This window comes from Channa argus, chromosome 15 (genome assembly GCF_033026475.1).
Source record: "Channa argus isolate prfri chromosome 15, Channa argus male v1.0, whole genome shotgun sequence".
Taxonomy (NCBI): domain Eukaryota; kingdom Metazoa; phylum Chordata; class Actinopteri; order Anabantiformes; family Channidae; genus Channa; species Channa argus.
In genome coordinates this window covers 18,995,334-19,019,847 of record NC_090211.1, presented here as the reverse complement: position 1 = coordinate 19,019,847, position 24,514 = coordinate 18,995,334, and the positions used below count along the sequence as shown (strand labels likewise).

The 24,514-nt window shown below is 42.2% G+C and overlaps 4 protein-coding genes across 32 annotated transcripts in view; 1 reads left to right on the top strand and 3 right to left on the bottom strand.

Moving 5' to 3' along the window:
• mapk8ip3 (mitogen-activated protein kinase 8 interacting protein 3) overlaps positions 1-11,144 on the top strand; it is a 32,714-nt gene extending 21,570 nt beyond the window's left edge. For 8 of the 26 annotated variants that reach the window (XM_067476181.1, XM_067476179.1, XM_067476180.1 and 5 more), the window contains 16 exons: positions 439-489; positions 1,782-1,964; positions 2,503-2,658; positions 2,748-2,913; positions 3,007-3,204; positions 3,287-3,470; positions 4,384-4,503; positions 5,144-5,224; positions 5,301-5,368; positions 5,541-5,689; positions 5,807-5,978; positions 6,443-6,556; positions 7,084-7,122; positions 7,535-7,699; positions 7,951-8,097; positions 8,647-11,144. In XM_067476181.1, the coding sequence (XP_067332282.1) occupies positions 439-489; positions 1,782-1,964; positions 2,503-2,658; positions 2,748-2,913; positions 3,007-3,204; positions 3,287-3,470; positions 4,384-4,503; positions 5,144-5,224; positions 5,301-5,368; positions 5,541-5,689; positions 5,807-5,978; positions 6,443-6,556; positions 7,084-7,122; positions 7,535-7,699; positions 7,951-8,097; positions 8,647-8,771 (2,118 nt within the window). In that variant the 3' untranslated portion in view covers positions 8,772-11,144. The remainder of the gene's footprint in view (positions 1-438; positions 490-1,781; positions 1,965-2,502; positions 2,659-2,747; positions 2,914-3,006; positions 3,205-3,286; positions 3,471-4,383; positions 4,504-5,143; positions 5,225-5,300; positions 5,369-5,540; positions 5,690-5,806; positions 5,979-6,442; positions 6,557-7,083; positions 7,123-7,534; positions 7,700-7,950; positions 8,098-8,646) is intronic. The other 18 variants (XM_067476188.1, XM_067476189.1, XM_067476184.1 and 15 more) reach the window with 7 other exon arrangements.
• Positions 11,145-11,488: 344 nt separating this feature from the next.
• nme3 (NME/NM23 nucleoside diphosphate kinase 3) lies at positions 11,489-15,286 on the bottom strand. Of its 3 annotated transcripts, none has more exons than XM_067476210.1 (5): positions 15,141-15,286; positions 13,392-13,522; positions 13,166-13,267; positions 12,812-12,924; positions 11,489-12,548 (listed from the first exon to the last, which is right to left on the bottom strand). In XM_067476210.1, the coding sequence occupies exons 1-5, from the start codon at positions 15,184-15,186 to the stop codon at positions 12,431-12,433; spliced, it is 510 nt and encodes a 169-aa protein (XP_067332311.1). In that variant the 5' UTR covers positions 15,187-15,286; the 3' UTR covers positions 11,489-12,430. The 3 variants fall into 3 exon arrangements, with proteins under 3 accessions (XP_067332311.1, XP_067332313.1, XP_067332312.1); XM_067476212.1 differs by lacking the exon at positions 15,141-15,286 and adding an exon at positions 14,931-15,068; XM_067476211.1 differs by lacking the exon at positions 15,141-15,286 and adding an exon at positions 14,045-14,905.
• A 1,330-nt stretch (positions 15,287-16,616) lies between these two features.
• Positions 16,617-18,141, bottom strand: mrps34 (mitochondrial ribosomal protein S34). The gene is made up of 4 exons (XM_067476209.1): positions 18,031-18,141; positions 17,387-17,756; positions 17,215-17,257; positions 16,617-17,094 (listed from the first exon to the last, which is right to left on the bottom strand). Exons 2-4 carry the CDS (start codon positions 17,702-17,704, stop codon positions 16,811-16,813), a joined length of 645 nt encoding a protein of 214 aa, XP_067332310.1. The 5' UTR covers positions 17,705-17,756; positions 18,031-18,141; the 3' UTR covers positions 16,617-16,810.
• A 636-nt stretch (positions 18,142-18,777) lies between these two features.
• On the bottom strand, positions 18,778-24,185 carry spsb3a (splA/ryanodine receptor domain and SOCS box containing 3a). 2 transcript variants are annotated; one of them, XM_067477891.1, is made up of 7 exons: positions 23,586-24,185; positions 22,841-23,042; positions 22,340-22,520; positions 22,057-22,244; positions 21,844-21,946; positions 21,626-21,751; positions 18,778-20,934 (listed from the first exon to the last, which is right to left on the bottom strand). In XM_067477891.1, the coding sequence occupies exons 2-7, from the start codon at positions 22,964-22,966 to the stop codon at positions 20,543-20,545; spliced, it is 1,116 nt and encodes a 371-aa protein (XP_067333992.1). In that variant the 5' UTR covers positions 22,967-23,042; positions 23,586-24,185; the 3' UTR covers positions 18,778-20,542. The 2 variants fall into 2 exon arrangements, with proteins under 2 accessions (XP_067333992.1, XP_067333991.1); XM_067477890.1 differs by having other exon boundaries at positions 23,933-24,185.
• Positions 24,186-24,514: the final 329 nt, after the last annotated feature.

The window sequence follows — 24,514 nt, the reverse complement described above, 5'->3', positions numbered from 1 at the left end:
TTAATATAAATGTGTTGTATTAGTATTTATAGCAGGATCCAGTCACTTAGAACAACAGTGGGCATTTATGTTTGTGTTTTTAATAGTTTTTTTGTTAAAACGGGAGCTTGATGGGGCTCAGTGAGGCTTTAGATGCTCTGACCAGTCAGAAGCTGGAAGACACTAGTTGACTTTGTCTTCCTCCACTCCACCCTTTTTCTGAAATGGTGTCTTCCAGCTTCTAATTGACTTGATAGTTGTTGGTTTTGGTTCCTCATGGGTTTGTCGGGTACAGTATGTGGAAAGTATCACTACATTTTTTTTTTAAACCCACACTGGTGACAAAAGCTCTGAGTCGTAGTTCCAAGCATCTAAGTGCAGATGAAACATAGTCCCGCAGACTAGCCAGAGGGCAGAGTGTGTTGTCAGGCAGGTGGCTCTAACTCTGGTCTCCCACAGACTGGTGGTCAGACGGACAACGCTCAGAACAGCCCGCTGAAGAGACAACAGGCAAGTGAGACCGACAGAGTGCCAGCATGCGCCTTGACGGCTCCCCCCCCACCCCCCCCCCCGCCCCCACCCCCCCCCGCCCCCACCCCCCTCCCCTTTAACCTTCCTCTTAAAGCTCATATGATTAATACCAACAGAAAAACGCTTTTTTGTTTTGTTTTTGTTTGGGTTTTTTTTGTTTTTTTTTTTGGTACAAACTGAGACGTTAACATCTCCGTGTGAAAGTTTCAATGAAAAAAAATAAAAAATCAGTAAATAGAAAAGTGTATGATCTATGAAATGCATGGAAATCAAGGGAAGTTGTTTTGAGGCATGATATAAGTCAGTATCCCTGTGTTTCATACAACTCAAACTGTGATTAAACCCCTGTCTCTGTGGAGTGGACTTTTCTCTCCCTCCGCTCATGTTGTTTCAACCTTTTAACCTCTAACCTCTGTCTGTCTCAACCTGCCCTACTTACACACAATGATGTCGTCACGGCTCTAGAGTTGTTTCTCAAAGGAAAAACCCACTCTAAAATACTGCACAGCCCAGCGTGCTGTAAAGTTAGAAACATTACAACCAGACACAAAGTGCCTTTATTTTCTGGATAATATTCCCCGAAAGATTACTGATCATTTTCTATTACTCAGCTGGTATTTCATTTCTAGGAATTTTTTACGAAGGGCGTATTAGGTAGCTAAAAAATGCTGCAGTTGTTAAGCACCTGTTTATTATATTTGAGCTTCTCAAGACAACATTTAGACATTCTTATTTCGAAGGCAAGGGGAGAAATACTTAACAAACAATAACGTAATAATGATATTTATGTGAAATTCCTAGAAAGATTAGCAATTTTTCTTGATGAGAAACCAGGTAGACGCTTTGTATAACTGTTAATTTGTCACTGGAAAATCCAAATAATTAGCAACTAAGTGCCAGCTCACGTTTAGAAAAGTATCCTACAGGTTTGCAGTAGATCATCTGGATCATCTTTTTTAGCATTTCTATGTTTGGGGTATTTTTCACAAAACACTACGTCAGAATATTTCCTGTACAGGATGTGAAAAAAAGTCAAGAGTTTGAAAAAGGTGAAGCATTATAATGTCACGAAGACATACGATGCAGCATCTCAGATCGGTAACATCAGTGGAGTTTTCCTTTACTGTCCGCTGTGTATCTGCTGTACATGAATACAGCAGATAAACACTGACTGCTCTTCTTCCAGTGGCACTGCAGATGTTGTGAGAGGAACCAGCCAGCACAACATTAACTGACTCGACTTCTCGTCAACTGTCCCCTCTGTTTTTTAGACCACCAATGAAAAGGAGGAAAACCGGATGAAGAACGTTCCCGTCCCGGTCTACTGTCGTCCTCTGGTAGAGAAGGACCCCAACAGGAAGGTGAGACGGTGTTTGTCTCCAGTAATTCTGGAGCGCGAAAAGCTTCTGCCATGGATGGATTATGAGAAAATGGACGCACCTGGACACAGACAGGTCGTTTTTAGTCTGTCTGTGGTCATTGTACATTCGTTTTGAAGTTTTGTCTCTGTTTTGTGTCATTTTGTAACTCCTTTTCTAGGTGGTTGTCATGTTTGAGTACTTTTGAATATTTGTGTAGTTGCTGTTCGTCTCTTTCTGGTCATTTTGTCTTTGGACACAAGTAATATAAACAGTAAGTTGAGACGCCCCTGAGCCTGGGCCCTGTAGGACCATGCAGCAATCCATCCATGGTTTTAAAGTTATGCTTTTCCTGGAAAAAGAGTTTTTGTTTTCTTATGTGATACAAGGGTCTAAGGACAGAGACTGTAAAGCTCCCTGACGTAATGATTTCCGATATTGATATTGGGGAGGGTTGCACATAATGATCCGCAACATGCAGACTATGATCAGCTGTGGCGAACCTGAGAGTAGAACAGGTGCCAGAACCCAGGTGGTGGCACTAAACTGGATAAAGAAGAGAGATTATCTAAATTCCTGAAAAAAGAGTAAATGCAATAGTGATGGAAGCTGTTGGGCACACTTGTGTTTGCAGTTGTGGTGTGCAGCAGGAGTGGACCTGACAGGATGGAGGGCCAGTAGCCTGGAGTCAGTTGCAGCCAAAGCAGCATCAGGCAGCAGCGACCCCCTACATGCTGAGGAGGACGGAGCCGACAAGAAGAGCAGCCACAATTCCCCAGAGAAGAGGAAGGTAGACCACCGATCACCGAGTCACAGCGTTTTTACCACTTAATCCCATTTTTGTATTTGCGGTTACCATCTCCTCTCTCCCTGCCCCAGTCGAAGGAGCTCCAGGAAACAGACACCATGAGCAGTCGAGTGTGGATCCTCACCAGCACCCACTCCGCCAGCAAGGTGGTCATCATCGACGCCAACCAGCCGGGCTCGCTGGTCGACCAGTTCAACGTCTGCAACGCCCACGTGCTGTGCATCTCCAGTGTGCCAGGTGAGACGGCGAGTACTCGACAAAGCCCCGAAGCCTGCACCTTTTGCACTTCTGTTTGCGGAGTGTCTCAAGCTTTGGTCTCTTTGTCTCCAGCTGCCAGTGAGAGCGACTATCCAGCAGGAGAGATCGTGTTGGACCCAGGTGACGCAGGAGCAGGGGGAGGCGACGACCCCAGCGGTGTCGAGGGCATGCTGGCTGGCATCACGCTGGTCGGCTGTGCCACCAACTGCAGCGTTGCCCGCAGTAACTGCTCCTCGCGCACTGACACACCCATTATGGACAAAGGACAAGGTGGGCGCAGCCTTGAACGCTCCTGCATTGCCGTAAACCAGATGCATGTAAGGCGGCTTCTTTCACCGTTGTCGTGCTTTAGCCCCCACAGCTCCCCCTATGAATGCAAAGATCCACCCTGCACAGTCAGCTGAGGAAGCCACGGAGGCCACCGAGGTTCCCGAGTCCACAGCCAGTCACACAGAAGTAGGATCTGGACCTCCAGGACCGTTTACTGAGCACGTCTTTACAGATCCCCAGTGTCGCCCGTCAGATGCCTCTGACAGGTAAGACATGAATGGGTCCCTGGGCACAGAAAGACAAAGGATCCCCAGCATAAAAGAGACATGAGGAGAGATGAAGACAAATGAGGATGTCACACTTAGTTTTCGGTTGTTGATATCCACATGGTCTTTCTGTATGTTTATGGTCATTTTTTGACTTATGTTGGTAACAGGTCTCTTATTTGTAATTTTGGAATCTTTGTGGTCATTTGTGTCTAGTGCCTGCTGTACATTCAACATCTGGTCCAACATTTAATTTCTGACATCTGAAATCTAGTTTTGAGTCCAAGACAAAGACCAGGCTTCTGGCTGGAGTTTTAATCTTGACTGGCTGAATTTAAAGGCCACACTCATTTGACATGGACATCCTCGGCCTTTGGTTCTTAGTGTGAGTCACTGAGCTCTATGCTACAGATAAATAAGCTAAATCAGGTTCTAGCCTCACAGATGCTGCCATGAGTAGATGCAATTCTGTATAGGATTATTTTTAATCATCTGCAATTGCATAATCTTAATACCTAGTTTGGTTATACATTAATGCCACATATCCCTCTACTTCTAGCTGGAAAATGTCTCCAGAGGACATCACTTGGAGGAACATTCAGTTTAGATAATTTTATCTTGTTGCTTACATTATGGAATGTGTAATCATGGTTAACCTGCATTTCCAGAGCTCCCTCAGATGACATCATTTGATGAAAATGATGAAAAAAATATAATTTCTCAGGCATCAGTAGAGAAATATTTAAATTCACGGAAGTCAGAGGGAAGTTTAAAAGCACCGATGTACATTTAAACCCTAAACTAAGGCCATAGAGAGCAAGTTGAAAATTGGTGAAGTCGCCCTTTAACAAACTGGCTAAAGATGTCCAGGTTTTTCCACTCTGAAAATCAGCATCTCTGTCCATTTTCTCAGGAGCTCAGGTCAGTCCAAAGAGGGCACGAGTCAACCAACGGACTCAGAGGATGGAAGTGAAGACGCCAAAAACTACACTAGCGTTGCCCCGACCATGTGGCTGGGAGCCCAGAACGGCTGGTTCGTCTCTAAAATCACTGACTTTCTTTATAAACACATCATTAGACATGTCTTTATGACAGGAGGCAGAGCTGGAGGTAGCAGAGCTCAAGATGTTGAGGTTCTCTTTCGGAGTGACGAGGATGGACAGGATCAGGAATGAGGACATCAGAGGGACAGCTCATGTTAGATGTGTTGGAGATAAAGTCAGATAGGACAGATTGAGGTGGTTTGCACATGTTTAGAGGAGAAACTGTGAATATATCGGTAGAAGGATGCTGAGGTTGGAGCTGCCAGGCAGGAGGTCTAGAGGAAGAACAAAGAGATTTATGGATGTAATGAGGGAGGACATGAAGTTAGTTGGTGTGAGAGAAGAGGATGCAGAGGACAGAGTTAGATGGAGGCACATGATTCGCTGTGGTGACCCCCTGAAAGGGAGCAGCCCAAAGGAAAAGATGAAGATGAGACATTTCTTTATTCTGGGTAAACACATTAAAGTAACACTATAAATTAAGCCTCATTTTTTTACACCTTTGTTCTGGTAAGAAATGACCTAAAAATAGTCCCTGTATCTTCCATCACAGACAAACATACTGTATGAATATAAGTTCAGAATCTGTACGTGCAGACTGGATTAACTTGGTTCCGTTTCTCCACCAAGGCTCTACGTCCACTCTGCGGTGGGGAACTGGAAGAAGTGTCTTCACTCCATCAAACTCAAAGACTCTGTGCTCAGTCTGGTGTAAGTTAAATTCTGCGTAACTGTTGGTTTATTAATATTCTTTGACTCCAACAGTGGGTTTTCCCTCTAATTGCAGGCATGTGAAAGGTCGTGTGCTGGTTGCACTCGCTGACGGGACCCTGGCTATTTTCCACAGATCAGAGGGTATGTGGCGTTTTTAATACTTAGCACGTATACACCAAATATCTAGTTCTTGTTGTTATTTGACTTGGACCATTAATTAATTATTAATTATTCCTGTTTTGATGGCCTAGTATTTGTGTTTTGTGTAGATGTTAATGCTTAGATTTCCGTGTTCATGTGTGTTTCTCTACAGACGGCCAGTGGGATTTGTCCAACTACCACCTAATGGACCTCGGTCGGCCTCACCACTCGATCCGCTGCATGGCCGTGGTCCACGATAAGGTTTGGTGCGGATACAAGAACAAGATCCATGTCATTCAGCCCAAGAGCATGCAGATTGAGGTGAGTCGCAAACAAGTCCAAACCTTCAGACGGCAAACTTTCAGTGACTCAACTCGATGTAGTTGTGATAACATGTTGATTTAATCGAGCCCTGGGTACTTTTTCCTTTCTGTGCAGAAGTCCTTCGACGCCCACCCCCGCAGAGAGAGCCAGGTGCGGCAGCTGGCGTGGATCGGCGACGGCGTGTGGGTGTCGATCCGGCTAGACTCGACCCTGCGTCTCTACCATGCTCACACACACCAGCACCTCCAGGACGTGGACATTGAGCCATACGTCAGCAAGATGCTGGGTAAGGTCACGTGCGTTTGCTTCGATTTAAAGAGACGTGGAAACGTCATCAGCAGATTAAAGAGAATTCCCTCTTCCTCTTAAAGGGAAGTTGCCTACGTGCACGGCACAATCTGATGTTTACTGCCTGCTTTGTTTCTGTCAGGTCGCAAGGTGCACTTCACCAAATGTGTTTACCACTTAGGCATCTTTTTTCCAAAAAGCAGATTTCTAAATTGTCATGTAAATACAGCAGCTAGAGCCTGGAGCTTATCTGGTTGCAATGATAAATAATCCTGAATTATCGTGAATCAGCGATGAAGTAATCTTTCAAAATGCAGCCGCAGTAGTATTTAGTCGGTTTAGTATTTGCTCGGTAATTGAGAGCTCTTTTGTACGTGTCGGGATCCTGAATGAATGATGGATCATGTATCCAGACTTTTTTAAAAGTACGCGTGTGTGACAAAAGCTGTAAACACCCCACAGGTACCGGCAAGCTGGGCTTCTCCTTTGTGCGGATCACAGCTCTACTGATCGGTGGAAATCGCCTCTGGGTGGGAACTGGAAACGGCGTGATCATCTCCATCCCCCTGACAGAGAGTGAGTTTAACTTCAAACTGTGTAAACGTTGTTCTTTTGCAAAAATGTTTTTGGAATAATCAGCAGTGTGATTATCATAAGAAGTCCATAACAGACATTGTAGAATAAGTTACTGTGTTCAGTAGTACATCTGGAAACCTCGTCATTTTATTAGACTTGGTTAAAAAATAAATAAATTGACTGACCAACATTCCGATTTTAATGGAGCTAATATTCAGTTAATCCAAGCACAAGACAATTAACAGCTGCCTCGCGAATCTCTTCAAACCTACTTTGTCTTTTATATAGAAATAAATACATCAACACAATAACGGGTCATTTTTCCTGAAGGATTTTCATCTCGTGCTGCAGTGCTGTGACTTTCTGTTCTTCTGTAGCTTGTTCCCTCTTCTTCACTCCCCCTCCGTTTTCATTCCTTCCCCTCAGTCGTCTCCCCCGTCTCGGTCATAACTATTACTATTACTGTTACTGTCCTCTTTCTCCTCTGCTCTCATCCTGCACTTCTCCTCTTCCTCCTCCTCCTGTAGCCGTGGTCCTTCACCGGGGACAGCTCCTAGGTTTGAGGGGTAAGTGGGAGTGCACCTGACCCCTGAGGTCAAGTCTGCAGTGACATAATGTTTTCAATTAGCGCTCGACTAGTTCTGTCTTATCTGTGAACGTTCAGCTGAAGAAGTGTCTGTGTGTAGTGACTGTTTTTCTTACTCGGTGTCAGAGCAGTTGCTTGCTGTTTTTGGTTGCTCGGCATGCTGTTTATCATCGTGGCGAAAAAGAGACGTTTGTTTGTACCCGATTCATTGCAGAAAGATTTCAAAAACATTTTCCGTTGCTCTACGGTCAAAACTGGATTTTGTGGTTATTTTGTTTTTTTTCCCTGTTTGTTTTTGCCTGTGTTGTGCTATCACGCTTGCTTTGGCGGCGCGTCTGATGTAAACGCTCCTCGTTGGTTACTCTCTAACCCCTGGACTCCCCCTCTCTCAGCCAATAAGGTGTCTCCGACATCGGCCGGCGGAGTGATCCACGTGTACAGTGACGACTGCTCCGAAAAGAGCAGCGGCAGCTTCATCCCCTACTGCTCCATGGCACAGGCCCAGCTCTGTTTCCATGGCCACCGTGATGCCGTCAAGTTTTTCGTCTCTGTACCTGGTAGGAATAAAGAGCATCCGTCTGTGTGCTCAATTTAAGCCTTCTGACTATGTACAGAAAGACAAATGTCCTGAAAATTGTCTCATGTAAGTCCGTGAGACACAATTCACACAATTAAGACAGTAACTGTAGAGACTTTGTCCCACATAAAAGGAACAGTAGGTTTAGTGAAAGAACAGATCGTTGTTACTCAAAATGTAAATACTTACATTCCCTTGTCTCTAAGCTGTTTTTCCTCTTGTGTGTGACAGGAAACGTTCTGGCTACTCTTAATGGCAGCGTGCTAGACAGTCCATCAGAGGGACAGGGCTCCACAGCGCCCGCAGAGACAGAGGCCCACAGTGTTCAGAATGTGTTGGTGCTGAGTGGAGGAGAGGGCTACATCGACTTCCGTATAGGTGGGCTACAACACTTTCTTTTAAAAGGCCGTTTGGTTCGCAGCCAAAACACTACACTGGAAATCAGTACAATTTCAAAATACAATCATCGAATTTAATAGAACTGATGTTGATTTATGCAGTATGAGAGTTTTTAGGTCTTCATGGCTTAAACTAGCCCAATTCTTTTAACAGATACATGCATAAGAATTATGCAATAGCTGGATGTTAAAATATTGAAGGTGCAGTGTCTATGAGTTATCAGGGTCTATTAACACAAATGAACTAGGATCAAATGAAATTATTTTTTCATGTGTGTTATGTGTTAATGATGTGACGTTCTAGCTTTACACACCTGGCTGCTGACTCAGGGGACACAGTCTCTGGGAATTGCGGTAAAACAGTCACAAGATTTCTTGTTGTTGCTCCTTCACATTAAAAGCACTTGACCCTCTCGTGGCTGTGGATGAATTGAGACGGCAGCTTTCTGCAACCACATAAGTAAATGCCACTAAATCCTGCGCACAGAAACAAATCTTCCATTTTTGTAATGTCTGTATCTGCCCCCAGGGGATGGAGAGGATGATGAGACAGAGGAAGGGGAGAATGGCGGGGCTTCGCAGATGAAACCTGCTTTGTGCAAAGCTGAGCGGAGCCACATCATCGTCTGGCAGGTGTCTTACGTACCTGAGTGACATCTGGATCTGCTTTAATGCCCCACTTTCCCCTAAAAGCTTCCAGCCACCCCAACCTTGTAATTACCCCCCTGGTCATGTAAAAGATTCCCTTTGGCTCTAAAACAACCCTCCAAGCTGTGTATGGTCCCTTGTAACTATTTGACCCCCTCCACCCCAACCCCCCGGCCCTTCACCTTGTAACTTTAATGCCTTGTAAGTACCTCCTCTGGTCTAGTAATTTGCCTGCCATCCTGTTTGTCCCACCCAGGGCATTGTAACTCTCTTCATGAGATTTGTAACCCAGCCTCATAACTACCTCCCTCCTCTGTATCGATCTTATATCCACCTTATATCCACCGTATAAGCAGACTGTATCTCCTCCCATATTTACCTTGATTGTCCTGCATCTGCCCCAGAGTTACGCCTCCCCCGCCTCCTTTTTAGTTTGTCACCCCTCTGGAACCTTCACCTCGTCTTAAAGCAAAGCCCAACATGCAACAACTGTACCAAAAACAATAAATGACACCACTGACTTGAATTTTCACCAGAAACTAGTTGATTTTTCCATAACCACTGGTGGCACGTGAAATCTGATTGTCCTGGGTTATAAAAGGACGATTTCACTAATTTTCATTTTGTTTCCTACGGGGGAGAAGTGTTAGGAGGTAACATGTTTTGAAGTAATATTTATTTCTTGGGTAAAGTTACTTTTGCCAGTTACTCCCTACATTCAGAAAACAATGTTGTGACTTATTTTTAACGTGTCTTATTATCAGACAGTAATTTATTCTGCACAAACTGAATCTCCGCAAGGATCTAACCTGTTTTTTAGTCCAATAGCCTATTAAACACCGACATGTCAGATGTTAGACACCAAGAGAGAACTGCTACCACGTCCATGCAACAGGGGGCAAAGCAGCAAATGTCAGAGATGGGGTTTTCAGTAAAAACAGAGTATGTGGTGGAGGATGTTTTGTAAGTAGGACATGAGGATTTGGGTCATGAATGCGACAGCATCAACGTGGATGACATGACGTTTTGGAGCAGTCACGAAAAGTGTGTGATTTGGAGATGATATGTGGACAGTGTTGTGGTAAGTTGAGCATAATATGTTTATAAAATACCAAATCTTGATTTATGGGGCTTTCGGAAGAGTGATGGAAAAGTAATAAAAGTAAAAAAAATATTACTTTTAAAGGACAGTAATTGCATTGGACATATATGAACACATAAGATCTCTGCTTCAAGGAAAGAAATGACATCATCTGGAGGAGCAGGTCAACAAAGTTGTTTGTGTGCAACTAGATGACAGGATGTGAAGAAAAACCATTTCAGTTAGAAGCTGACAGATATTTTAATACAGAGGAGGTATGAACCCATATAGACTTCAACCTCACTATAAGGCAGTTCAACGTAACACAACTTTTTGTAGAACACAATCTTTTCTTCGAAAAGGCTGCAAGTGCTTCTGAAACAGTTTTTTTTTTTTTTTTAAATCGATGAATTTCATTGGCCTTTGTGGAGGGATGCTCTGCTTAACCTCCAGCTTGGTTCAACATTGGTTCCACCACTAAGACAAAACTTGAAGCATTATACAGGAAAAAGTGAAGTTTAGTGGAGTTTAGTAAATAGTCTGTTTTTTTTAAATACTGTAAATTTGGTAACTTATTCCATAATCTGCTCTCTGGAATAATGTTATTGGCGCTTTGTTGACCCCAATGACATGTTCTAGCGAGGTTGAAGTGTACTCGCCCAACAGGAAACATGTTAAAAATGAGTGAAATCGCCCTTTTTTAAGAGCGAGACGTCCGATTTTGAGATTTTGGGAGCCAGGGTTTGCAGGTGTTTAACAACATACAGAAATGTTTCAGCTTTAAGACAGAAGTGATGGTCTAAAATGTTAAAGTGAAGAAAAATGTTAAAATTGGAAAAATGTAAATTACTCCTTATCAAATAAATTTAAGTCTGGGTTTTTGTTTTTTTTTAGAAAAAAAACTTTGCATCCTATTTAACCTCCATTTTGAAATGACCTCATTTCAATTTACTGACCCCGAAAATAACAAAACCTGTGGTGCGTCTGCAGCGGCCTGGTGTAAATCAAAGGTCAGAGGATTTAGTTCAATGAGGTCTACATGCCAGTGTTGTGTGAACTGGGTTATGGGACCACCAGTGGGGTCAAGTTTAACGTGTCCATGGTTCAGTCCGGCCTGGCTGTTGATTGGTTGGTTCAGTGTGGAGCAGCCCAAGGGTGGTGTGTTGTCATTACATGTACAGGGATTATTGTAAATCTCCAGAAACACAAGCCCATGGTCTTTGTTCAGTATGAAAATTCATGCATTGATCTCTGTGTGGATTAAATATTAAACATATTTGTGTGCTGAAAAAAAAAAAGGTGTGTTGTGTCTCAATTAACAGTGAAATGTTTTAATAAATGTTTTTGACATTTCTTTTTGACAGAATCCATGTGGTACTTTATAAAAACATTATTGTGACCAAGCCGACTACAACATGGAAGCGTTTGTTTTTTTTAATGTTAGCGCTTTTTATTGACTCCAGTTGTGATGCTTTATTTCCCATTAAAGATCCTGCAATCGTTCCTCATACTTTTCTTAAAATTAGCGTGTGTTTTATTATTGGGAAATTTTCCATGAAAGACATCCAGAGTTTATAAGCAAAATGGTACCTTCGAACCCAAGGAGGAAAAAAAAAACAACATAATTTTTGCTGAAATAAAACAGCAATGAAAGCAAAAATACAAATCAGAAAACCCGTTCTGAAAACCTACATGTTAACAGTTTTTCCACATACTTGCTACATTTAGTTTTTAATCTTAAAAACAAGCTGAAACTTGGTATCAACAAGTGACCAATGCTCTTAATTTCCCTTGTGTTTTGTACTAAAGAAATATCCAGGTGATTAAAAACTAAATAGCTGTTAATTTTTAAGAAAACGTGGGAAAATGCACGACCTGTAAAATAATGCGCTTTCTCTTTAGGTAGAAAATGAGCATGACAAGATAAAAGTATTAGGCATCTTTCTAAATCTACTTATAATTACATTCAAGTGGTTTCAAGTGATATGTGTTTTTACACCCTGATGACTTGGCATCTGGAAAAGAACAGGAAACTGGAAATCATGGCTGTGAAAAGCCATAAATGGACAGACAAAAAAAAATTAGGCTGTTAAATATTTTAGCTGCTATTTCATGTTTTTGTAATGTCAAATACTTTGTACAAGGCCTAACCTGTACATTTACATCAGCTTTACGTTTCCTGTACCTTTTTGATAAAAATTAATCTTCAGGTTAGGCTCAAACACGGCCATTCCCCAACCTCTCATTTTTAACTTGAATGTAACTTTAATGCTTCAGATCAATCTTCTTGCCTAAATGCTGTAAACATGCTAGTGTTCTGAAACAAAAACTACATCGAAAAATGTAACAAAAGTCCAAGTCGTTGCTCACTTAGTGCACTTTTGCTTCGCAAAGCCGTCTCAGAAGTGGAGCTCAGATACAAAAAGCAGTGAGAGATCCAGCAAGGCAGCAATGACACCTCCTCTCCTACGATTACGAGCTAATAAAGTCAAACTAACAATTGCTCTGAGTTGCGATGCGATTTGATTTGTAATGACTCCCTCACAAAAACACTGGACGGTGAACAGACAGCACAGGTTCACAGTCAGTTGTAGACCCAGCGGCTGCTGCTGGGACCCCAACACTGAAGCTCGTCGTGACCAAACCACAGAGAGATTTCCTTCTGGGCGCTCTCCACAGAGTCGCTGCCGTGGATCACATTCCTTCAACACAAAGCCGAAACAAACAGTCACAGATAAACACAGCAACTGCACTGAGATTGATGGATTTAGCAAACTGTTATTGTGGCTTTAAAATGACATTTCCAAAGCTATTTACAATAATTACTGTATCATTTTGCTGCAAAGCTTTAAAATGTTTAAAATGTGTGTTTTGTTTTTCTTCACTGAGTCTATTCATGGTCAAAAATATACATTTCATTCACATTTTCCATTCAGAAGAGGACAAAACCATCAGGTGATCTTACCTGCCCACCTCCACACAGAAATCTCCTCTGATGGTTCCAGGCAGCGAGTCTGCAGGGTTCGTCTCACCCATCATCTTCCGTGCAGTCTTGACCACATCCAAACCCTGCCACACCTGAACAAACACGGGCACATGAATGAACCATGTACAACAATGTGAGCAAACACTGTTACACCTTAGTAAGATCTGACGACTACCACAGATGAAAAGTAACCAAGTACGTTTAATAAAATACTTTCAGTATGTCCACTTTATGTTCTGACACTTTGATGCCCAGAGAAATCTAATTCTCAGAATACTTTTGTGCCCAACATTATACCTCTGGACAAACCCATACTATGTTGGAGAATCTCACCATTGCAACAATTGGTCCAGAGCTCATGTAGGTTAATAGTCCACTGAAGAACGGCTTAGACCTCAGGTCCCAGTAATGTTCTCTGAGCAGATCCTCAGACACCTGGTTAACAAACACACACAGAGGACTGACACATATTCAGATACAATGCTAATTCGAACAGCCTGGAGTAATGAAGACATGAAATCATTTAAGGAGGGACATAAAAGACCTGCACTGCACATACCCGCATGAGTTTAAGGCCCACAAGCTTGAACCCTCTCCTCTCAAAGCGACGCACAATTTCTCCGACCAGTTTCCGCTGCACCCCATCTGGTTTCACAGCAATGAAGGTGCACTCATTCACCCCAGTCCACCCTACAAGCGACCAACACAAAGGGGAAAAGGTGTTTAAAGGGTTTTTCCCATTCGCCATACGCAGCTTAAAGGCACTTGCATGCACTTCCGTACAGACTGTGGAGACAGCCACTAAAGTCGGTCTATGTGGAGACAGCGGTTAAGAAACTGCAGGACTGGACTGACACCAACACAAATCGAATCTGCATGTCTGACAACCCAGACACTAAGCTAACAGCTTTGTTTGCATTTGCACTTATACGTATCGAAATCCATGTTGAAAGACACTAAGATTCACGTTTTATTTTATTTGCCGACGGCCTCTCCGCCCTGTAGATACACACACGTGCAGCAGAGCACACACTGGTTTTAACTATACAAAAACCACACACATGTTTAGCACATTACTTTCACAAGCCACCGTTGAATTCACAGAGGTCACGTTCAAGTGTGCACTAGTCTAAAAGTGAAAGGGCCCGTGCAAAAAGCCTCACAGACCCAGGTGGCCAGATCTAAGGAGCTTTTGCTTGTGGTGTCTCTCACCATATTCTTCAATCCGTGCATGTTTAACCACCAGATCTTCAAGTTTAGGTTGGACCTGCTGTGACCTTTTTTTTGGCCCCATTGCAGAGCTCCTCCTGCGGCAGCGTGACAGCATGATGAGTCCCAGAGCCGCCAATGGCTGCACACTAACACATGAGCTATTAATAGGACGATGAATCAACCTATTTTACAGTGAGAAGGAAACGTGGACTGAACTGACAGTAACTGGTTATATTATGTTTCTGCAGTATAGATACATAAACTAACATAACACGCTTTTAATAGTGCCCGAGCTCCACCTTGCGCGCCTCGTGTGCCTGCAGACATCATATCCCTAAAGTACAATCAGTTACAGTAAAATATTATTTAATCATACGGTCGTTTAAAAACATTTGCAGTGCTTGTAAATGTCTTTTTTTTAAACCCCAAACACCTTTCCAACCATCTGGATAATAAAATATTAGGCCCGATGAAAGATAAAATGAGAACTGTTACTCAAATTTCAAAAGTAGCGACTGTGTTTGTGGATCAAAACAAAGATGGCGACAAGTTCGATTAGCCGCATAGGAAATTGGGGAAACAGATTTGTTTTAATTGAGAAGCGGAAGATATGCATTTTTATCCAGATGGATATAGAATAGTCTCTGGAGCGTCTTAATATATAATCTGAAGAACGGCAAATCTTTCAACACGACTTTATGGGTTTTTCCAACGGCCCGGCTAATTAACATTGACAAAAAACCCACCGCCAGTTCCGTGAGCAAGTTTACGCTAATACGTTAGTGGAAGAGGCAGGAGTTTGATGCCTGTGAGTATTATCAGTCACGCATCCACCCCGGGCCGTTACACACATTCTGTAGAGCACGACATTAGTAGGAAAACTAACTTAACGTTATTTTAGAGTTAAGGCTTCATGCTCCTATTGTATGACCAGTTATCTCCCTCTGTAGCAGCTAACGAGGCGTCTGTCCGGCGAAGCAGCATCTCCTGCTCACACACGGGGGGAAATACCGTGAGCATGTTATCCTGTGTAAAAAAAAACAAAAATTATGGTGAATGACGGTTATTAACAGACCTGCGAAAAAAAGGGACCAACCTGACTTAAAGATGTTAGCAAACAGCGAGAGAATCAGGCAAATCATTGCTGCCGGCGGACGGAGCACGCTGGAAAAAGGGCGGTGGGGAAAACGTAGCCGCGCGTTGCTAAGGAACGCAGCCGAAGGGCGGTCACGTGGTTTTCCCGAAAGGCTCATCTACGGAAGATCATTTCTGCCCAAACAAAAACAACGACGTTAAAATAAAAACTAATTAATTAAATGATTGTCTGTGGCGGCAAAATTACTCAAGCCATTTCCTTAAAGCAGTATGTAACTTTTTTTTTATTAAAAAAATAAAATATATTTTAACATCATTGACCAAGCCACGTGTAAAAATGTTTTGCAAGACACTAAATACCAAATGACTCTTTGTAAGCCGCTTTGGAGTGTTTCCAGTTGTCAGATTGGACTGCTGCCCATGGGTATGCAGTACCACGTCTTAAACATTTTTACTTTTTGATGCACCAGGACCTTTGTTGCCTACTGGCACTTCTTACAGTGTGCAGGTACCAAGATTCACCTGCCTGGTGAGATCTGCATTTCTAAAAACACATACTAATCTTTTCTCTTCAAGACAACTTTCATCGTGAAATGCCGAGTTTGAAATGAACTCCGCTGTGTCGAAGCCATGCTTGCAGACAGAAAAGAAAAGAGCTCTCTTGTTCCCGGTGGATTCATACACTGATACAATTGTTTGATACACTATGTGGTCCACAGGCGCTTTACACTGTATGAAACATTTCTACATCTGAAGACAGCAGCATGACCTGGATTAAATCAGGGGTATTTGACAAAATAATGCACGATAACCACATGCTCTTTCTGTGGCTCATTAATTGCGTCCTGAATTTTTTAAGCTTTCTTGACATTTTATCACCAATCTCATGGGTTTTTGGTTTTCATTTTTCTTGAAATGCTTTAAGGTACAAATACCGTTGCAGGATGTTATTGTTGCGATGTAGTGTTAAAACATAAGTAGTCTAAACAGGTTCAGCAAATCATTTATGCCTAATAAAATTAAGCGTCATTATGTTACCTTATAATCAGTAGAACCTATGACGCCCCTCACACCCCTTTTCAGTCAATAAGTTTTGAACGTCGATGTATCATTTATCTTTATAAGTTACTGTCTCCTGTCTGTTAAAAATTTGACTGAAATGAACTTTAATAAACTTTAATTCCTACCTTCATCTTAGTTTGGAAAATCAAAGCTTTATATTGTCAGTGAATATGTTTTATCGTCTTCAAGCCCTAACCACTGCTTTATTGCATGTTATCTAATCTGTGATATTTCCTTACCAATTTAGGACAGTTGTTTTTTACGTGATGGAGAGAACTTGCAATTTGGGATGGAATTCCTACATGTGTACATCTGTACCTGTGCAAGTGAAGAACTGGACTTAATAAAGTATTAATCCTATCATAAAATAGTATATAACGCAGAGACAAAAGCATGAAAACATTTAGAGCAGCCGTAATTTACATTACATTTAATATACAGAACATTAAACTGATGCATAAATACACAGTTGTTTTAAATGAAAATAACGAGTCCTTTATGTCCAGGATTTGTAAAGACTGTGAGGGTACGAGGACTTCCAGTGTGATTGGAGAGAAGAATTTCACTCCTGTAAACACTGATATTGTCCAAAATGCTCACAAAGGAATATCACACCGATGTTCCCTCTTCTTCCTGCCTGCGAAAATAGTCTTTGTTGAGCAGAACATCCCTCTTTAAAGGTAAGGTGGGCTCCTTAATGACTGCACTGCCTCCTGCTTTCCTCAGCTGGGCCAGTATCATGGCACGAAGCAGTGGAGGGTAGGGGACATAAGTCACAGGAGGCTCAGGGATTGGCTCAAAGTCCTTGAACTGATGCTCTATATGTTTGGGAATAAGGCGCCAGTCGTGATACATCACCTTGTCCATCTCCTTAACCTCGCTCTCCTGTTTTCCTGCCAAGCACAACATGTGAACATGTGATTTGTGTTTCTTCCAATTCTGGCCTAACAAACTCAAGAGCTTACTTAAAAACACTCCTAGTTTTGGATTACGCAGACAGACACTAATCTTACCTTTGTACGTGAGGATCCCCCATGCCTTGCCATGATCCATGTTCTAGAAAAATCACACACACACAAAGTTCATTTCCAGACATATTGTATCCGACTAAACAAACAAATTAAACATGTGTTTAAATACATTTTATACATGACCAAAATGCAAACGGATGTAGCCTGCTCTCACCTCAGCTGTGTAGTCCACTTTGACCTTGGTGATCTGCCAGTAGCTGGGCTCAGTGTGGTCCTCCAGCCACGATTTGCGGGTGAAGAGGCGGCCCACCCCGAACATCCTCATGCCTGCCAGAAGGGAGAAGAGGCGGCTCTCCCTGCGCACATCCTGCCAGGCTAGTACGGGAAGCATCTTCCCCGTGTGAGGGCGCTTCATCGTCTCATAGTCCAGGGCGTACTTTTGAGACTCCCGCGGCCGGGACTTCAGCTCTCGGTACGCGCGGATCTTCCGAGCCATTTCGGCTATGAGACGAAGCCGCTTTTTCTTCACCATGGCTGTGTGTGTTCAGCAGCTACGCCACTGATAAACACAGTCCAACGTTTGCCTTTAAAGAGTGGAGTTTGTATTGAGTTACACGTTAACTTAAAACTGCCCACTAGCCTAATGCCTAAGCAGGAAATCAGGGTTTAAAGCTGTGTGTGTGGGTTGTTAGTGAAGAGATACAAGGCTACCTCGAAATAGCCGTTAGCAAAGCTTAGCGTTCCATTGTAAAACGTGTAGAATCATCTAACACACTAACCCCGATTTATTTATTCTAATTATCAGTTGCTAAATAAGCGACAATGTTTATACTTTGCGAATATATAGATTTGAAATACCTGAACGATCCCAATGAGCAAAATCGACTCAACTTGACCTCCACAAGCAAGGTACACGACTTCCGCTCACTTGGTGCGACCGCTAAACCTTCCGTGTGAACTTCCAGCACAAAGTTCCACACGAACAGACAAATATACACGGTTTCACAATTTTTCAAGTCTGTGAGAAAACGACACATGTTGATCTGTGATATAAATTCATAAAGCAAAGTAGTCAAATAATAGACTTTTGTTTTTACGTGCTTTTGCATGGGATTGCTAGTGACATAGTCCAATTGTATATAACATAAGAGGTAAATAATCCAATTACAATTTATAGAGTTAGTTGCACAAGCGTAGCAAGGTAAATATAATGTTCAATCTGGCGTTATTTTTCGATTTTTGTCTAAAAATTGTTATTTTTTTGTGGATTCAAATTTTAATTATGTGATACACTTTTATTAAGTGTTTTACAAATGTAATATTTTCAGCTCCACAGATGGTTAATCGATGCTGTGATATTATTGACGTACGTGTATTGATACGTAAAAACAAGTAACTGTTATTGTAATATAAAATGTAATAAGCTAACATATACACAAAACAGCCAATGTGACCACTTGAGGAATTTGCCTAAAAGGCAGTGACTCATTGGCAGCTGCTAAAAAACCTTGACTCCCAGTAATTTTAGCAATCAAAACAAACATTGGTCCCTAGCAACTATCACATTTTTACAAAAAATATAAAATTAATTAACTAATAATCGAGTTTGGTCATTTGTGCATATTTCGCATTCACTTTATTTTCAGCCGAAATTCATGCTGATAAAAGCCTTCACATACAGTATTAATATGGCATGATAGAGAAGAAACAGAAGTGTTTTATTTACAGTATAACAGTAAGAAAAGTGCTTGGATGAATCAACGTGAAAACAAATACATCAGGAAGGACAACAACTAACCTAATGGTTACTGGATCTACAGGGAAGGGAGTGTTCAGATAAATCTTGACACAAAGAATTAAGTTTGTCATGTTACTACTCATCACTGATGAGCTTGGTCCTCTGACACGATCGCCACTGTTATTATTTGAGCGTTTCCATAACAACACCTCAGTACACCCAATTCTTTAGAGACCCTTATCACAGAAAATGCTTGTTTTGCATAGTGCCTCAAATCTTTGTGTACTTAAACTTAATACTTTGAGGATGGAACACAATCAGAGATACAGCAGGTGACTGAGGCCAAACTTTATTATTATTATTCTGATATAATTTTTAACTCTAAAGACACTATTTTGCCAATAGGCCACTGGGCAGAGTTGTTTTGATGTCTGATCACCCTCTTTGATTAACCGCCATACTGTGACTAATTTTGTGCATCTTTGCGGTCTGGTTTTCTATCTTGTGCTTATTTTGCATCAACTTGACCACTTTTCGGTCTTTTTTGCATCACGTTGTGTCTCCCTTTAGTTGTGTAATCTTTGTAGTCATTGAATTGTTAGCATTCCGTCAGGGGTTGAACTTTGATACTGAAAGGCTTTTCAAAAATGTCTGACTTTTGTGAGTTAAGAAGAATTATTAAGGAAAAGTACGGAACAAGGCCTCTGGAAAACCAAAACAATACCATTGCATAAACTTAAGTACGAAGTGTTAAACTGCTTATAATCTAACATTCTATTAAATAAACTACCTTGTTAAAAAGTTCTAAAAACCAACAGTGATGAAAAATACTTAAATATGCGTAAGTCTCATGACCAGGTTTAAAAGAGCTACCCTAATTAACAGTGTACATTGCTTACATCTTTCAGAAAAGAGGAAATCCTTACATTTTACAGACGTGTAGCACAATATTTCAACAGGACAGAAAAGCTGAAGGCGGATGGATGTTGACGTGAACGCAACAAATAGTTTCTCTTTCTCCTGAAGAAAAACAATAATTAGATGAGTAATCAGAAGCGTATGCATTGTCCGGAGATGATGTCTGTTTCATGAAATATCTCCATCCTTTACTCACTTTGGTAACCCATCAGACACCTGCAAATGCCAGTGAAAGAAGTAATAGATTACGCGGATGTAAATGTGAGAGCCATCTGACTGAGAACAATATACATGACTTGCATACAGGATAAAAACACAAGAAATATCTATACAGTCTCTTAATCTGAAAATATACCACGATAACCACCAAAATCTGGCCCTACTCCACTTTAGTGTTACACTGTATAGTTTACTGTACACTAACACCCAAACGTATGGCAATTAACAATGCTGGCTAAGAGAATAACATCAAATCACCTATTTTTTAAGTTAGTTTGTACAGTAAGAAGACATCTGAATGAATAGTGGGAAAAAAAAAAACACAGACAGGAATACTGCTTCTACTACTCCTGCTGCAGATACAGGTTATATTTTTCTTGACGGTGTAACACTCATGTAGAGGAAAGCTCGAGGCAGTTGTGCAACACCAGATCAGATGCCAGAGGACAGTTGAAATCTGCCATTGTTTAAAAAGGTACGATTTGAACGGTGCAGTCATGTCCAGCGACATCTCTTCCTCTGGCAGGCTTCTGGGTCGGACGTGCAACCCTCAGAGTCACTCTCAGAGGAGGACAATCCAGCTAGGCCTGGCGCAGGCAAACTTGAGGGGTGCTCAGGCCCATTTGGCGTTTCCTCTGTGGTGCCACTATTAAGACTGAGCACCCAACCGAGTTTGTTCTGGAGTAAATGACGAAGGCCTGGAGGCAGTGGCAACGCGTCCAGGGTGTCTATATACTCTGGCAAGAGCTGGCGAAGGCGAGCGCAGCAGAGGTACAGCAGGGAGGTGGGTGCAGAGCAGGATCTGATCACCTTCATGCTGCTCTTCGCTGCTGTGGAGCAGGCCATCGGATAAAACCTCTTATTTTGTAGCTCTGTGGCAGCAACACCTGGATGGAGGAAGTTTACAATAATAATGAGATCTACTCTAAATAAATGTTAACACATATACATGCTCTTAAGTAAAAAAAAAGGTAAATTTTGACATCTTTTTTTTAAGGAATTGTGTGGGGCTGAACAATTGTTTTGCTCTGGTGCTGTTAGTCAAACTAAAAATGGCCAACATACAAGAGACGACACCAGGGCAGAAGAAAAATGTGTTTTTCTGGACATATTTTGGTTTTAGACAGATAAATGTGCTGCAGTTACTTTTTTAACATTTCACGTCGGTACGCCTGTGCATACTGCTTCTCGTTATCAGTCAGTGTCAGCATCTTTATATATATATATCTTAAATATAAATAAAGGTAAGCACAAGCAGAGATGCGATCGGTGGAGAGTTTAGGAAGTTCACTATTTGTTGGACATATATATGGGGAATCTTCTGTAAAAGACATACTGGAAGGAGCATATTGTAACTGAACAGTTCTTGAGGAAACCGCTTATTTTGACCATCCCGTAAATTACATCACTTACGTTTTTCCCTAGTGGCCCACATTTCAATTAAGTCCGCGTATGTGTGAGAGTAAAGGAACTCAACAGCACCAAAACAATGTGAAGCATCAACAAAGAGAAACCAAATCAGACTAAAAGATCAGAGTTAAACACTGTGATGTGAGTCACTAAGATTGTGTAACTAACCTATGCACTTTCGATTCTTAAAAAAAGTGAGTGTGCCGTGCCACGTGTCAAGGTGAACTCCAATGATGGACCCCTGTCCAAAACGGGAGGAGAAGTTCATCTTGTCCCCTTTATGATGCAACAGGCCTGAAAAAGAAAGACAACTAATAATAAGTAACTCAAATAATAACCATTTTGAGCATTTCCTCGTACATCACGGGACCCTCAGGTAATCCTACCAGTGTAAGAAAGACCCCAGCTGTCTCCATCTTTTCCCAACAGGCTGCAAAATGTGTGTCTGTATTTGTCAAGGTTGACATCAGTAGTGCCAATACCAACCATCTGTAAAGGAACAGAAGAACTATTAGATCACAAACACAAGCTTCCACACAGAATCTATTTTTCAAATGGAAAACTGCTTCACATAAGGTCTATGATAAACAGAGGTTTACCATGTCTGTTCCATAAACTGGAGATGTCATCTTAATTTCCCAGAAATGCTGCCCGTCAGCCAGCTCCTTAGAGCCACGGATTGCAGCTGTGCCACAGCTGTATTCAGAGTGAAAGTTCACTTTGCGATTGTCACAGCTCAATAATGTTGCTGTTGATCGACTGTTGGCATCCCACACCCAGTCAAATTCTGAAATAGCACAGGTCAAGCGTGTTTAATAATAGAATTCATATTTTTTTCCTAAGTGGTCCTTTTGCCTTTGAAACGCAGCAAACGTTTGGTACCTTGGTCGTCTTCTCCACAGTGGCAGTCTTTGACTTGGTGAAAACCCCGCAGGCGAGGGTTGTAGCTGGTCTCAGCCTGCGAATCGCAGCCACAGTACGACTCTCCGGTGACAGGAACTGCACTGGGGACCGGTGGGACCATCACGGTGGAGAAGTCTGCCTCGGAGTCGGAATCACTGTACTAAAGGGAGAAGCAATGCAAATATAAATTGCAAAATCAGATGCCAGCAGCATTGCTTATGTAACTACACAGCAATGGTTGAGATGTCAGCCCACTACAAAGGAAACTGGAGGTTTCATTGCAACATTTACACATCTCTAACTTCTAATGTTCTGCTTTAGCTGATAATTCTGATACAAAGCATGTAAAAGCATGTAACTTTTGGGGTGTATTTTGCCATGGTATTAATGTGCTGACACATCCCATCACCCGCCTACAGTGCAAACCCCCAGCATCATATAACTCAAAACCCCAAATGTCCACTGGCAAGATATGCTTACCTCGAGGCGATCATACCGCCAATCTTCAGTTTCAGAGGCCAACACCAGTGCCCGGGCATCGGCGTCGCGCCTTATCCCACCCCAAACATATCTCCACGCACGACTATTCCTACTTCGTCTTGACATGACAGCCACACCAGAGGAAGAACCTGAGAGTCAGTTCAGGTTAAGTCCAGATGTTAGAAGAACAGCATCAGTTCAGCTGCAAGAGACAAAAGACAAGTCTTTCCATCTCATGTTTCTCTGTGAGGATTACAGTGAATGGCTACTTTTAATAAGTTTAATGTGCTAGAGCTTGTCTTATTTTTAATAACTTGATAAGGACAAGTGCCGTGGAACCACCAGTTCACCAGTTCAACTTGAAGAGTACTGTGCAGCTAAACATTAGGATTTACAGTTATTTGCAGCTGGTCTGTCCCTTGCCATGACCCTTTTGTTATTAAAATTATTATTTTTTTAATGCAGTTAACTAAACAGACCATGAAATCCACATGCTGTCAAACCCTCATCCCTTGATCACTCTCTTCTGGAGCTAAGTCACTCAAATGAACAAATAACGACAAAAGGACAAAGCTCGGAAACTTGTGCGTTTCAGAAAGAATATTCCATCATTGTTATGAATATTGCACCATTTGCTCTCAGTCTTCGTTTAGTTTTAATGTTATTTTCCCAATGCTACTGTTAGTAAAGAAAATGCATCTTGAAAGGAGCTTTTATCGCGACTTAACCCAACTCGGTTAATTACCTGGTCCAACTACGACGATCGCTGCCGCGTTAGTGACACCAAAAATCGAGTCAACTGCAACGGTTCGCCGTGCGGTGTTGATGCCTCGCAACGCTGGCACTAGCCACCTAGCGTAGCTAAAAAACAGCCGCCAGCGCTACCCACCGTGTTAGCGAGCGATTACAAATCGAGAAACGTCAAACGAGGCAAACGATTGACGGTGCGTGTTCGATGTGCGCGCATTCGTCAAGTGGGTCAACACAACTTAGTATGCGACACTAGCTGGGGAGCTCGCGGAGGTAGCCAGAGCGAGCTAGTTAGCTTCCGTTTGCTGCGTGCCGCAAACCGACAGCGCTTACATGACCTACCTGTGGGTTCCAAACCAGAACCGAGGGGGGAATCTTTGCCCGCTTTGACTACAGCTATGGTTCTCACTGCACCCACGTAATGTTAGACAAGCTCGTTAAAACAAGGCAAGTGAGCGACTTGCTGGCCGAGCTCCCTTGTTTTCCATGACCTACTTAACATGAGTCCGACCGTAAACAATAACAGACAAGCTAAGGTTAGCAGCGTCTGCTTCGCTGGAAGCACCCGCCCCGTCACCTCCACAGCCTCACGTGAGGCGAGTTTCCTATGGTCGGGATACAAATATCAGTGTACGGGATCTTCCCATGCAAAGCAATGGATGAAAAAGTGACTGCACGGAAAAGTTACAATATTTTCCTACTCAACACAAATATCTCTGCATGCGAATAGTCAAACAATTAAAACGTGGAGGAAGTTGGTCTTGTAGAAAATATGTTTTGTAATATATATTTTACTTTTATACACACGAAAAAGCAATTTTAGAGTCTTCAAATGGCACATTGGTGACTGCCTGGATAAAATCTTAGGTAAATCATGCGAAATGTTCAGGGACAGTTGCTGACACATATTTTCATCATTACAGT